The sequence below is a fragment of the Grammomys surdaster genome, unplaced genomic scaffold (genome assembly GCF_004785775.1).
Source record: "Grammomys surdaster isolate TR1022 unplaced genomic scaffold, NIH_TR_1.0 66, whole genome shotgun sequence".
Classification (NCBI taxonomy): Eukaryota; Metazoa; Chordata; class Mammalia; order Rodentia; family Muridae; genus Grammomys; species Grammomys surdaster.
Window position 1 is genome coordinate 7,049,068 of NW_021604568.1, and position 12,998 is coordinate 7,062,065.

Genomic DNA, 12,998 nt, shown 5'->3' on the forward strand with positions numbered 1-12,998 from the left:
ATGAACAAAAAACCAAAACAAAGCAACAAACCCACCCAGCCTTGTAGCCAGGCCTAGAGACACAGGCCTGCCCTGTGTTACTCAAGAGGCTAGAACACAGGGCTTGGGAACTGGCTCAGCAGTTAAGATCCCTGCTGCTCTTCCAGAGGACCTGTGTTCAGTTCTTAGCATCCACGCTGGGCAGCTCACAATCACCTGCAACTACAATTCCAGGGACCTCCCACACACTCTGAACTCTGCACCCCCAACAAGCACGTGCCCATTGTGGACAGGGAAGGACCCTACACCAGCACCCTCTCCTTGAGGAGCATGGGTGCATGTCTGCGGCCTCCTGCACCCCATTTTAGATGAAGCTAAGGCATACGGAAGCTAAGGACTTAGGAACATATAGTTGGCAGACCTGTGACACAAGCAGGCATCCTGGGTGCCTACACCCAGAATCTACACTCCTTTGGGGCTCAAAAAGTGGAAATAAATACTGTGATTGAATCTTTTTACTCTTAGGTTAAAAGTAAGGTCAACACTTCCCCTCCTTTCAGAGCCTACAATAAACAACAAATAAACACAAATCTGCCAATAGCAAAGCTGACAAAAGGCCGAGCTGAGGTTTGAATTCTACCTAGTGTGTCAGATGCCAAACCCTAAACTCTCAACTCCAACAACAACAGAACCACATCAGCACTGATCTCATTAACTGGGCCCAATAAGACCTTTTAATGATCACGGATGGAGATGGAAGGCAGGCTGAGCTCATAGCTTTTCCAAGAATAAACAGGGCTTCATCAGAAACATCAACACTTGCCCAAGAGAAGAATCTTGCAACACTCTTGAGCAACCTTGCTCGCATTTTAAACTGGAGCTTGCTGAGTTCTGGGTAGGAAGGAGCACCAAGGCCCCTCTGCCTGGCAAGTGGTACCCATCAAAGCCGCGACCCCAGAGGCTCTACGGGCCACAGTGCCCCCTAGTGGCAAATCTCAGAACTTGTCAAGCATCTTTCTTGGAGCCATGGAAACTTGACCGGAAGCCCTGCTGCGGGGCTTCTTCGCCCTCTTAGGACTCTTGGAGGAATGCCTGCCCACCGTGGGCAGTTACCACAGCTACTTCTGGCCTTTCTGGCTGCTAGCTGGCAGAAGGCCCTCAAAATCTATGTTCACCCAGTCACTCCCGAGAGCGCTTCTGCCATTGCTACTTAAACAGGTGTGAGGCTCAGCAGAGTGGCTGGGGAGGCCAGCCAGCTCCCACACAGGCACCCATTTTCACGAGGCATTTTTGTGGTGGGGGCTAAAGGCCGTCCTTAGTGGATGTTAAGTAAGTGGAATTGTCCAGCACTGGGGTGGTGGTGAGGGAGAACAGAACCCAGAAGCTGTGAAGCTGCAAAGCAACAGGACAGACTCCCTGAAGACTGGCATGTGTGGACAGCAGTTCCAGGCTGTGCTTGGAGTCCAGTCTGTTCTCTTCAGGCCTACCCTATCGGTTCAGGCTGGGCTAGACAGCCCTGCTGCTGTGTAAACCAGTTCCTTACAATAGCCCTCATACCCTGGTTCCTTCTCTCCCTACGAGGTCCAGGCTGGCCTTGAACTCACCCTGTCGAGTGCCAGGGTTACATCATGCCCTTACAATAAACCTCTTACTGTTTGTCTGCTGCTGCTTCTGTTTCTCCAGCTGATCATGTGAGTTCCAGGTGAAGGACCGTGTCCAAGGTCACATGACTGAAAAAACCGAGGACTTGAGACAGGACACTCGAGTGTGTTGGTCAGTTTTAATCAGCTTGAAACAAATCAGAGTCATATGGAAGAAGTAACCTTAAGATGCCTTCCTCAGACCAGCCGGTGGAGCATTTTTTCTGATCAATAGTTGTCGTGCACGGTGCCACCCCTGAGCAGGTAGTTGTGTAAACCACAAGCCAGGAGAGCCGTGGAGAGCAAGCCAGCAAGCAGCATTCCTCCGAGGCCTCTGCTTCAGTTCCTGCGTGGAGTTCTGCTCCGACGGTGATGGACTGTGAGCTTGTAAGCCACAAACCCTTTCCTCTCCAAGCTGCTTTTTATTCAGAATGTTTTACCACAGAAAGCAAACCAGGAATATCAAGCAGCTTGACGGACACTCTCTGGCTCCCAGACTTTCTCAAAGTCCCAACTGAATCAGCAAATCCACCCAGGGTTGCCACGGACGCTGGAGTTCGCCATCTCAGTCACCTCTTTCCCCTCGATGGAGGAATTCCAATCACCAGCCAGGAAATCGATCGCAATCACATCACTGTACCCAACACATCTCTTTAGTGACCCTCAGTTCATTCAGAAAACGACAACATCCTGTGCAATCTATGTTGTAACCTCCCACCTCCTCGACATCCTGCCCCACTCCACCCCCACCCGTTACCCCCCACTGCCCTGCTCATCCTCTTCCCTGCCATAGTCCTGCTTGAGTGGCTGGTGTACATGTTACTCCATCGCTCCCCTGTGACACACAGTGCCTTTTCATAGAACAGCTTGTCACTGCGAACTTCCAAATAGCAGGCATATTTCTGTAACACCAGCATGTGTTCTGTGCCTGGCATACAGCTGGGGAGCTCAATAAGGTCATATAACTGATTTCCAAACAAGCTTGCTCAGATTTCTGAGGGTTCTCTCTCTGGATAACCAGAGCCTCTGGCTCTCTGCTCCCAAGTCAGAAAAGTTCCTTCTGTGTCCAACGTCCCCCAAGCCTGGGTGAGAGGCCACCTTTCCTGAGTCTCACTCGCCGCATGATCCAGGTACTCAGTTTCCAAATTACTCCAAATCACTGTAGGGCGCATGCCCTACGGCCAAGGTTTCAAGGTGGTGGGAGATAGGCAGTAAGCAAGAACGCGTACAAAGTTAGAGTGCCAGCCACAGGGAAGGAGCAGAGATTTCAGAGGGCGCGGCCGGGGTGGCTCCTCCGAGACGGTAAACAACAAAGAGTGAGCCAGCCACGGTCGCCAAGGAATGAGCGTGCCGTCTGAGGAGCAGACGATGACCGTGCGGTTGAACAGGTTCGACCTGGTGGGAATGTGTGTAGGGGCAGAGCCCGGGTCACAAAGGAGGCGGGGATCAATTATGCAGGGCTCTGAAGCCAGAAAAAGGAGTTGTTCTTCGTGGTGTGGAAGTCCCTCGGGGAATTTCAGGAGGGTTGGAATGTATTTCAAGAGTGCCCTCTAGCGGTGCTGCGGGGAATGGCAACGGCAGGAGTAAAGGTGGAAGCCCTGGGGGCTTCTGGGGAAGCTGAGGGGAGTCCCTCGGAGGCGGAAGGCTTCTGACCCACACGACAGGGGGCACAGGCAGAAGTGAGTGGATCAGGAGGTCTGACTGACAGGCAGAAAGAAGAGAGGGCCCAAAGATCTCTTCTGGTCGTTCAGCAGACAATACCAGATCATGGCAAGATTTGGGGGTGGGGGGCCAGGGAGGAGAGATGCAGAAAAAGTTCAAGCCACCCCCTCTCTCTGTCAAATGTCACCGGTCCTGTCCCCTCACCAGGCTGTATGCCACGTGACATTGTTCTTCCTCTGCTCTGCACACCCCTCCCCCCCTTTTTTTTGGGGGGGGGAGGGAGGGGGAGGGGGAGACAGGATCTCATCTACTACAGAAGCAGCTCTCTCACCTCAAAGGAACAAAGTGGCTGGTTCATTCCAGAGCCCACTCTGAGTAACCACAGCCTAAGAACAAAGGTTCATGTTTCCCCCAAATAGCATGTTCCAAAGCGGCTGCAATCTTGTTTATAGGAACAGAAGCAAAGTCATAAAGCGATACACTTTCAAATCCATCGGTCCGTCAGGTGGGCAGGCAGCAGCTGCATGGGGAGGGTGGGGTGGAGGCTCCACTGGAGGCTTCAGGAAACACTGACAGTATTCTTAGGCCTTTGGTTGGTGGAAACTAGGGTTCTGTTCATATATCCCAAATGATTCACTTAATGGTCACAAGAATGTTAGGTCACATACAGACAGAGGCAAAAAACGGCTATGGGTGAAACGAATGACGAGTCAAAATGATTAGGTGCTAGACTTCCAACAGCCCAACTCTCCACAGCATTGATGCTCTCTCATCAGCCTGTCAATCAGCCTTTCCCACCGTAGCGTCTATCCAGGACTTCGAGAACTGGTTCAGAGTCTCATGTAACCAGGGATGATTATTGTACGGCCAAGGCCGCCTTTAAGCTTCTGACCCTCCTACCTAGAGTTCCCGAGTGGCCAGGTTGCAGGCACAGACTGCCAGACTGGGTTTATCGGGTCCTGGGGATTAAAGCCTAACAGTTCATGCATACCAAATCAGCACTCTGACTGGAACCCTGCTTTAGAAGTTTTAAACTCCAGCAGGGCACAATGACATGTACCTGCTGACATGTACCTGCTCACCAGAGTACGAGACAGAGCAAACCTGGACCCTGTCCAGACTGCTTCTAGAAAAGTGTCCTCGGTTCCATGAGCAGCAAGGATCTTCTGTGAAGGAGCCAAGCTTTGGAACTTGGCTGGAAAGCAGACAAAAACAGCCCCTACCTGTTCGGTGCGAGCGACCCTGGGTAGTTCCACTGTGCAGCGGGAGTGAGCTCTAAACCTGGACTCTGATTCTGTGTGTGCTTGGAGCTGTCAGTGGTTTCTCCTTGCAGTGTGGTAGAGCAGAATATGAACACATGTGAAATTCTGGGCACCGCGGGCTCACTGAGTAACAGGAACTGGCGCCTCAGGAAGGCCTTCTCTCCTGCAGAGAATGATGTAGCCACACTCTGACACTAACGTATCTAGTCTTCATTACTGCCATAGAGGTGTGTGTGTGGAGGTGTGTGCTAGCGTTCTTCAGAGAAACAGGCCAACATGATGTGCACATAGAGGGGAAATAAAGGATTTATTTTAGAAATTGGCTCACATGGCTGTGGAGACTTGGTGAGCACAAGTCTAATAAGGGAGCAGTCGGGAGCCTGGGAACGAGCTGCAGTCAACTCCAAAGGCAAGCTATGGCAGATCTTGGTCTGTGTGTGTGTGTGTGTGTGTGTGTGCTCACGCGTGCATGTTTTCTATTAAGGGCTTCAATTGATTGGATAAGGCCCACCCATTTTAGAGAGGGTAATTAAATTTATTCAGGGTTCACTGACTTAAATGTTAATTTCATTAAACAACATCTTACAGAAACATACAAATTAAGGCCTGACCAAACATCTGGGCAAGATGGCCTACCTAAGTACATACGAAGATTAGCTACCTAAAGAGGAAAACTTAACCGCCACAAAGTGGATGCAAATATTCCTAATTTGCAAAAGACAGAATAGGTACTGAGAGAGAGAACATCTCCCAAGAGTCACAGCAGAAAGAGCCTGGCTCCAGCCTGGCACTTTAACCATGACACTAAGTGGCCATTACCATAAGCATACCAATGTAAATTCAATTTCCTCATCTGTCTTTTTCCTGGATGGAGGTGGAAGGCAGTGAAACAGAGAGGAGGCACCCTTGGTAGGGCAGGGGGGAGGAGCAGGACCCCACCTTAAACAGGCGGACCACAAGGACAATGGTAACCACTACTGCTATAGTATTTTATAATAGCACTATTATATAGCACTATATAGAATATATAATACAGATATATAACATATACGCCATATAATAGTACTGTATATTACTACATGATGCTATAGTTTTATTATGTGCTATTCTATATTATGGGATATTCTATATTATACGAGGCAGGTATTATCATCATTATTGTTTTAAACACAATGAAGAAACTTCCCAAAGCCAAGCAGTAAGCTGGAGTTCAGCATTACCTAGTGCATTAGACTTACACTTCAGACAATTGTCTTGGCTATCAGAGCCCAGGTTTGCCCTTCCAGCCCAGTTCTCTTGGCTGGTAGTGTTGATGACAAAACTTTTTAGGCTCCTCACTCTCCTTTTTCACAAAAGGAGATGCCCTTCTGCTTCAGGACATAGCTCAGATACCCCGGCACAGCTGTTAGACATGTACACACACACACACACACACACACACACACACACGTCTTACCCACAACTAAGTATATAAACACGCTTGAACAGGCTTCAGCCAATACACAGAGGGCACAGCCTATGCACACAAAGATGCAGACACAGGTACTGCCCAGTTATCAGCAGGACCACCCACGTCCACACAACCCAATACTTGGTCTCCCACACCCAAGGACACAACTTTGTTCCTCCCAGTTAGCTGATGGGAGAGCATCTGTACACACAGCACATCCAATCCTATACTTACAAGGACACAGAATACAATTACTTCCATCTCAATTCCCACCCACCACGAGCAGCACGCAAGCCTCTACTTGGTCCACAGACCCTAACACCCACACACACCTCCTCCCACCTCCCACCTCCCACCTCCGACATCGAGACATAGGGCCCTTGAATGTGAGCTATTTGGACTTATCCCCAAGAGTCAGACTCTTCAGAAGACTGTCCATGACGCCCCACCATACATAAAACACATACAGAAATCACACATGCCAACCTAACTCGCTCTGCCCCAGCACTGCATCCCAGAACTCACCCCACTAATTTTAAAGGATCGCCCTCCCCCAAGTAACTACACCCCGCCCACACCCAGACGTGTGCCATTTGGGAGAGCCTCCCGCACCCAGAATCTTCTGGCCCTCTAGAGACAGCCTCGCTGTCAGAGAATAACCTCGCTCTTTTTCTTGGGGAGGGCCTATACCTACTGGGGACTGGGGACCCCCCCTCCTACGTCTCTGCAAGCCACGCGGCTGCAGCAGATTCCCCCCCCCCCAATACACACACAACCCCGGAGCGCAAGCTCAGAGCTGGGGGGAGGGTTCAGGTCCAACAAACCTAAGTCTCTCAAGAGCGACCCCTTCTCATTCCCCTCTCACTTTCCCACGCAAGACCCTGTATATCCACAAACTCTTCCACCGCAGCGCGAAGGACGCACGGAAAAGGCACAGCAGTATCCAGCAGTGGCTCCTGCGGCTGGGGTGCAGGATCCGGCTGAAGATGCTGCGGTGGCTTCGACCCTTCCCGAGACATCCCCTACCCCATGCACCCCACTCCCATCCAGGAGCCAGAAGGACTAAAGAGGAGAACGAAGGTGTGAGTGGCAGAGAACTTAAGAGGACAAGGGTCAGAGAGGGGGCAATAGATGCATCCCCCAGCAGACAGGACCACGGTGCCAGCAGGCCGGGCAGACATTCCCCCTCCCCCGAAAGTCCTGCGCAGGATCAGAGGGACGCGTGCGTGAGAGAGAAAAGCGCCGAGACTCCCTTACCTGATTTCCTCTTGGAACTGCCATAGTCTCTGAAAAAGAAACAACAACAGATAGACATGGTTAGGACCGGCAGGGACTCGGGGCTGCAGATGATGGGGCGCCCACCGGCAGCTCCCGGTGCCTCTGCTCATGTGATGCCGCGGCCGAGCGAGCGGCGCGCTCCGCAGTTGCACGCACTGCGCGCTGCGATACCCGCCCGCCGTCCCGGCAGCCCAGCCTCCCCAACAGCCCGGCCTCCCCGCCGGCGCGATCAGCCTCCTCGCCCCGCCCTGCCTCACCGCACCCGGACCGCGCCCCAGCCTGCCCAAAAGGCTCGCCTTTCTATAATCCTCACTAGATCCGAGGGAGATAACAGGAGGTTCAAGTCCGCTTGCTAAACAGGGAAACTGAGGCTACCAGAAGGTGGTTGATTGCCCACACTCTGACCAGTGTTGAGCCCATTCCCACTTCTGGAACCCTCCCAAAACTTTGCATTGCTAGCCCAGTGGCATGCTCACTCTCCTACAATTAGTTTGTAAGACCCTTTGCTTCAGTGGCGCCCCATCCCATGTACCCAAGGCTCCCCCTCCCCCGCCAAGGCATGCAAGCGGCTTTAAACCACTTCATCTTTTGTGACTGGCACAGGTGATGGGCAAACATCGCATGCAGGAACAATATTTAGCATCTATAGTTCTTTTTCTTTAAAGGCTAAGGCTGACACTGGGCATTCTGCTCTGTGGAACACTGCGGGGGGGGGGGTACCTAGGAAGCAGAGAGTGGTGGGAATGGAGAGTGAGCTTCTAAAGTGAGCACTGGGTTTAAATCATGTCACTTAAAATAACTCTTGGTAACCTTAGGCATATAGCCCCTCCCATCCCCCATCTGCCCCGAATGGACAGGTTTGAGTCTGTTCACTCTGCCTCCAGGGCTCCCATAGGCCTAGACTCAGTATCAGGCAGAGGCAGACTCTCTCTGGTTGCCTCTGCACCCTCCCTTATGGTCAGTCTCCAGCCTCACGTATTCTTAAAATCTGAATTCTGTTAATGCCCAGGAAACAGCACAGGGGCCAACTTGGGACTTATCTGGAGACAAGAGGAATTGCCTTCCTAGTCCCTGAGGACCAAAGAAAATGCCACTTGCTACCCATTTTTGGCCAAGCAAATTAGCTAGCTGGACCTGCTCCCTGGAGGAGGAGGGTCTCACTGGAGAAGGGCAGGCAGGCAGCCCATAGGGAGAGACTCTCAGCCAAGAGGAGAGTGATTGCCTACACACTCAGGGATTCAGGCACTACCTCACTCCATCGCCCAATGTCTGGGCAGAGCCTGGGAAGCTGTACTTCTTGTTTGGTATTAAGACAAGGTCTCACTATGTAGTCTAGGCTGAACTTTTGCTTGCCTCTCCCTCCTGGGTGCTGTGATGACTGGCATGTGCCAGTCCTTCTAGACCAGTTTGATCAGCCCCACTTTGCAGATGAGGCTCATTCACTGCCCAGCATCACCCAGAGTGAGGAGGGGTTTGTGGTTCATAAGTCTCCAGGAAGAATCAAACCTGGAAGGCCTGTGGGGCAGAGATTTTGTTGTTGCCTCCTAAAAGAATTGGGGAGGGGAGGAGACCTGGACTTGGTGGCACAAGTTTGTTTCCAATCACTCAGAAGAGGGAGGGTGTCTTACCCTGTTTCCCTTGGGTGGTGACTGGTTTATAACAACTTGACAAAAAAAAAAAAAGAGAGACAACAGAAATCAGGAAGCCTCAAGGGAGAAAATGCATTCTTAAGACCAAGCTCCAGGCAAGCCTTAGGGCATGTCCTTAGTTAGTGATTGATGGGGGGGGGGAGCCCATTGTGGGTGGAGCCATCCCTGGGCTGGTGGTCCTTGGTTTGACAAGAAGGCAGGCTGAGGAAGCCATGAGAAGCAAGCCAGTAAGCAGCATCCCTCCATGGCCTCTGTATCAGCTCCTGCCTTCAGGTTCCTGCCCTGCTTGAGTTCCTGTCCCGACTTTCTCCAGTGATGAACGGTGATGTGAAAGTGTAAGCCAGATAAACCCTTTCCACCCCGATTTGTACAGGTTGTTTTATCACAGCCATAGTACCCAGCTAGGACATTTGCTGAAGGAGAAGACAGACTGGCAGAGGCTGTGCCCTAGGATGCTTGGCAGTGCCCCCTTGATGTTCAAATGTGGGGAGAATTCCCAGCAAGGAAAGGTGGCTGTCTCCCACCCAGAGAGGGAATTCCTTTTTCAGCTCTTCCATTGAGGCTGGCCAAGGAGAAGGGCAGGGCACGGTTGACAATTCAGAGCCACCATTTTCCCATAGGGCTTGCTGAGTTCTGGGACTCCACAACCCACTGACCATTCCCAAGGCTGCCAGTAGAGGGAGGGAGTGGTCCCCTCACTTCAATGGCTACCTTTTCCTTGCTGAAGAGCACCTGAGATTATCTTTGAACTGGTTAGCAGCCCGAGTTGGGAGGCAGGCATGCTGTCCCCACGGGCAGGGGAACAGAGGAATGAGATATAAGTCACAAGTCTTGCATGCCTTTGTACCAAGCACTACATTAGTGAATCTTGGGCTGACCATTCAATAGAATCATCTAGAAAGCTGGCTAGAAACTCAGGGTGGAGCCACCCAACCCTACGTAGTTGCCTGTGCTTCTGACAGGCTTCCTTAGGACTCTGGGGCTGGGCCAGGGTTGCATAAGCAACCCAGCCACCCCTTCGTAATATTTGTACAAAGTAGGAGCGACATATTCAAATTTCCAGACAAAACCTCTAGCCTTGTCCTATGATGGGAGTCTGTAGCTCTCCCCCAGGGTTCCTGGACCTTCCTCCCTGTAGATACTATGCTTCTTTCTTTCAGGAAAGAAGAGCAAGGGTTAGAGATACTTCCTTGCCCTGAATCAGGCAACGAGTGGGTGTGGTTGGGTTGGGCCCCAAACTGGGAACCCTGGTTTAGCTCTGAGGTGACACACAAGCCCTACCCTCCTGGAGCTATGGGTGCTGGAGCAGAGCAGAAGGCAGCACCCTGGGGCTGACAACTGGGTGGGTAGAAAAGGAGTCTTGGCAGTGGGGGCAGGCAGGTCATAACTAATTGGTGGAGAGGTAGTCAGAGGAATCCCTAAGGTGCCTGCCCCCAGCCCAGAGAAAGCACTGCCCTAGTAGGAAATTTTGAGGATATTTCCGGTTGGGCACCTTTCAGCAAAGCCAGTCTGTATTTTTAGCTGCTGAATCCGCTGAGAAGCAGCTTAGGTATCTGGGACTCCCCCATCCCTCACATACCAGACAGGGTAGGAAAAGGCAGGGCTCCCCCACCTCGGGCACACCCACCTACTGTCCTTCAGTCAGTTCTGGCCTGACGGGACAGCGGGCACCCTCTGTTGGGGTCCAATTCCCCGAGTCAAGTTCCCACCTCACCCGACTGCAGCCTTAGGTTAGTGACGGCAATGGCTGCCCTGGCTGTACTCCACTCCCTGGAAGTCACAGTCCAGCCTGGCTCTGACCTCCTGCTGAATCACTAAGTCCCAGGGAGCCACAGGAAGACTCAGAGGAGGGAGGGCAGCGTCTCCCTTCTGTGATGCCAGAAGCTAATGTAATTGGAAAGGACTCCCAGGCTCCATCAGGGTGTTCAGCCTTTTAGCTGGCCAGGGGTGACTAAGAAAGACAACAGGTACCAACTGTGCTAAGACAATTGGAGCATGGGACCTGTGGGGAACAAACTGGGCAAACTGGAACTGGTGGTTCCCTGTGGTCCACAGGTTAGACTGTAAGAGAAAAGGCCAAGATCCCCCTACAGCTCTCATCTGTGTCTGCAAAAGGAGAGACACGATGTTTATCTCTGGGGCCCTTCCTGGGGAAGGTGGAATGGAGTTCATGCGAGGCCAAAGCCTCTCGTTCCAAGCCAGGCTGCTTGCCGTGCTGGTGACCCCAGGTGACCCCAACCCCTTCTCCATCCACAGGATGAGGACAGTCACAGAGCCAACACCCAGGAGGATGAAGTATACCGTGTTGTACAAGACTGTTATACGCTGTCACTGAAGCCCAACAACAGCCATCTTTGGAGGTTAAGCTTCGACTGTTTATATCCCTCATACAAGGGTGGCCATGGGCATGAGACCCTCTCCTGAGTATCCAGCTGTTCCATATCTCCTGCTGTATGCAACTCTGCCCTAAGTGCACACAGCCTTGGGGAGGAGCTTGAGTATATTGGCCCAGGAAGACTAGGGGAAGGAACACCATCTGTGTGGCTATGGGCGAACCATCATCCCTTCTGGGTAAAAACTTTTTGGTGTGGTCTTTTGAGGAGGAGTATCCACACTTCAGAAAGTAACCTCTAACCTATGCTTTGTAAGGAAACCCAATAAATGCACTGGTTCCCCAGAGTGAACACTGGTAGAATCATGCCTTGACTTGTCACCTGAACCTTAGGGGTAGGAGTGTACAGGGCTATGTCTTCCCCTGGAGAGTAATTTAAGCAGCAAATATGCTGGAAAAGGAATGCCCTTGTGATAGTGTCAACCTGACAGACTCGGTGACCAGGAGGCCAGCCTCCAGGCATACCTTTAAGCTGTTCTCCAGATGGCAAAGATTCCTTTAAACTTGGGATGCTTAGCTTAGGGAGATGGCTCAGTAGGCAAAGGGGCTTGTTGCCAAGCCTGATGAGCCAAGTTCGATTCCAGGGACACATATGGCATAAGGAGAGAAACAGCTACCAAAAGTTGTCCTGAAACAAGCCAGGCAATGGTACACGCCTTTAATCCTAGCACTTGGAAGGCAGAGGCAGGTGGATCTCTGTGAGTTCGAGGCTGGTCTGCTCTACAGAGTGAGTTCCAAGACAGCTCAGCTTCTCCTTCCGACTCCTGTTTCATTTCTCTGGGTGAGGCCTGGGCTCTTCCCTGGCACTCCCATGAAGCATCCAGTGAAGAGGGAGAGGCTGGAGTAGGGGGATGAAGAAAGGATTTGCCCTTGTGTGCTAGCCTCCTGCGCCTGCGCCTCATTCCTCTGATGGCTAGTGTGATCACCGATTTAGTGCAGGCACGTCTGTGAGCGGTTTCTTGGCCAGACTTTGAAGAAGTTATCTTGATTCAGTTAATTGAGGTAGAAGGATCCAACCAGTAGGGGCAGCACCATTTTGTGGACTGGGGTCCCCAGAGTGAATAAAAGGTGATTTTTATTGTTTGATTGATTGATTGATTGATGGTATTGGTTGGTGGTATTTTATCACAGCCTGAGGAAAAGCAAAACATTTCCTCTCCCTATACCACACTCTTGGGAGATCTCTAGCACGTGGTCTTCAGTGCTGAGAGGCAAGTGGAGCTGGTGTTAATCCACTTTACACATGGAGAGACCAAGGTCTTAAGGCAGCAAGTAGCTTGCCCAGGATCCAGAGGTTAGACTGACAGTCCTGACCCACAATGCTCTAGTGGGACTGCACCAGGGCCTGGTAAGAACTGGATGGCAAAAAGAGGTCACACCTCCAGAAGGCTCTGGGCTCTTGTTGGGAAGGGGTGGTGGTCATCCTGTCCATCAAGGTGACCAGAGAGAGGGGGAGGAGCCAGGAAGAGCAGCTGAGGCAGGTGAGGAAAGTCAGGGAAGGGAGCTCCAGGGCTAGCCATGAGGAAGGATGCTGTATCCTTGACAGGTAGAATTTGGCAGCGAGCAGAGCGGCCTGAAGCCTCCCTCCCCACCCTCCCTTCCATCACTGAGTCTTGGCACGGAGCACAGACTCACACTTCCATGCCGTGTCCTTGCCCCGCTGTCTGCTGGCTGACTTTGGTGGTG

The 12,998-nt window shown here is 51.8% G+C and overlaps 1 protein-coding gene across 3 annotated transcripts in view; it reads right to left on the reverse strand.

The window, feature by feature from the left end:
* Nucleotides 1-12,998, reverse strand: part of Sh3pxd2a (SH3 and PX domains 2A) — a 200,814-nt gene that overhangs the window by 70,316 nt on the left and 117,500 nt on the right. For all 3 annotated transcript variants that reach the window (XM_028772972.1, XM_028772977.1, XM_028772963.1), the window contains exon 6: nt 7,251-7,279. In XM_028772972.1, coding sequence (XP_028628805.1) covers nt 7,251-7,279 — 29 coding nt within the window. The remainder of the gene's footprint in view (nt 1-7,250; nt 7,280-12,998) is intronic.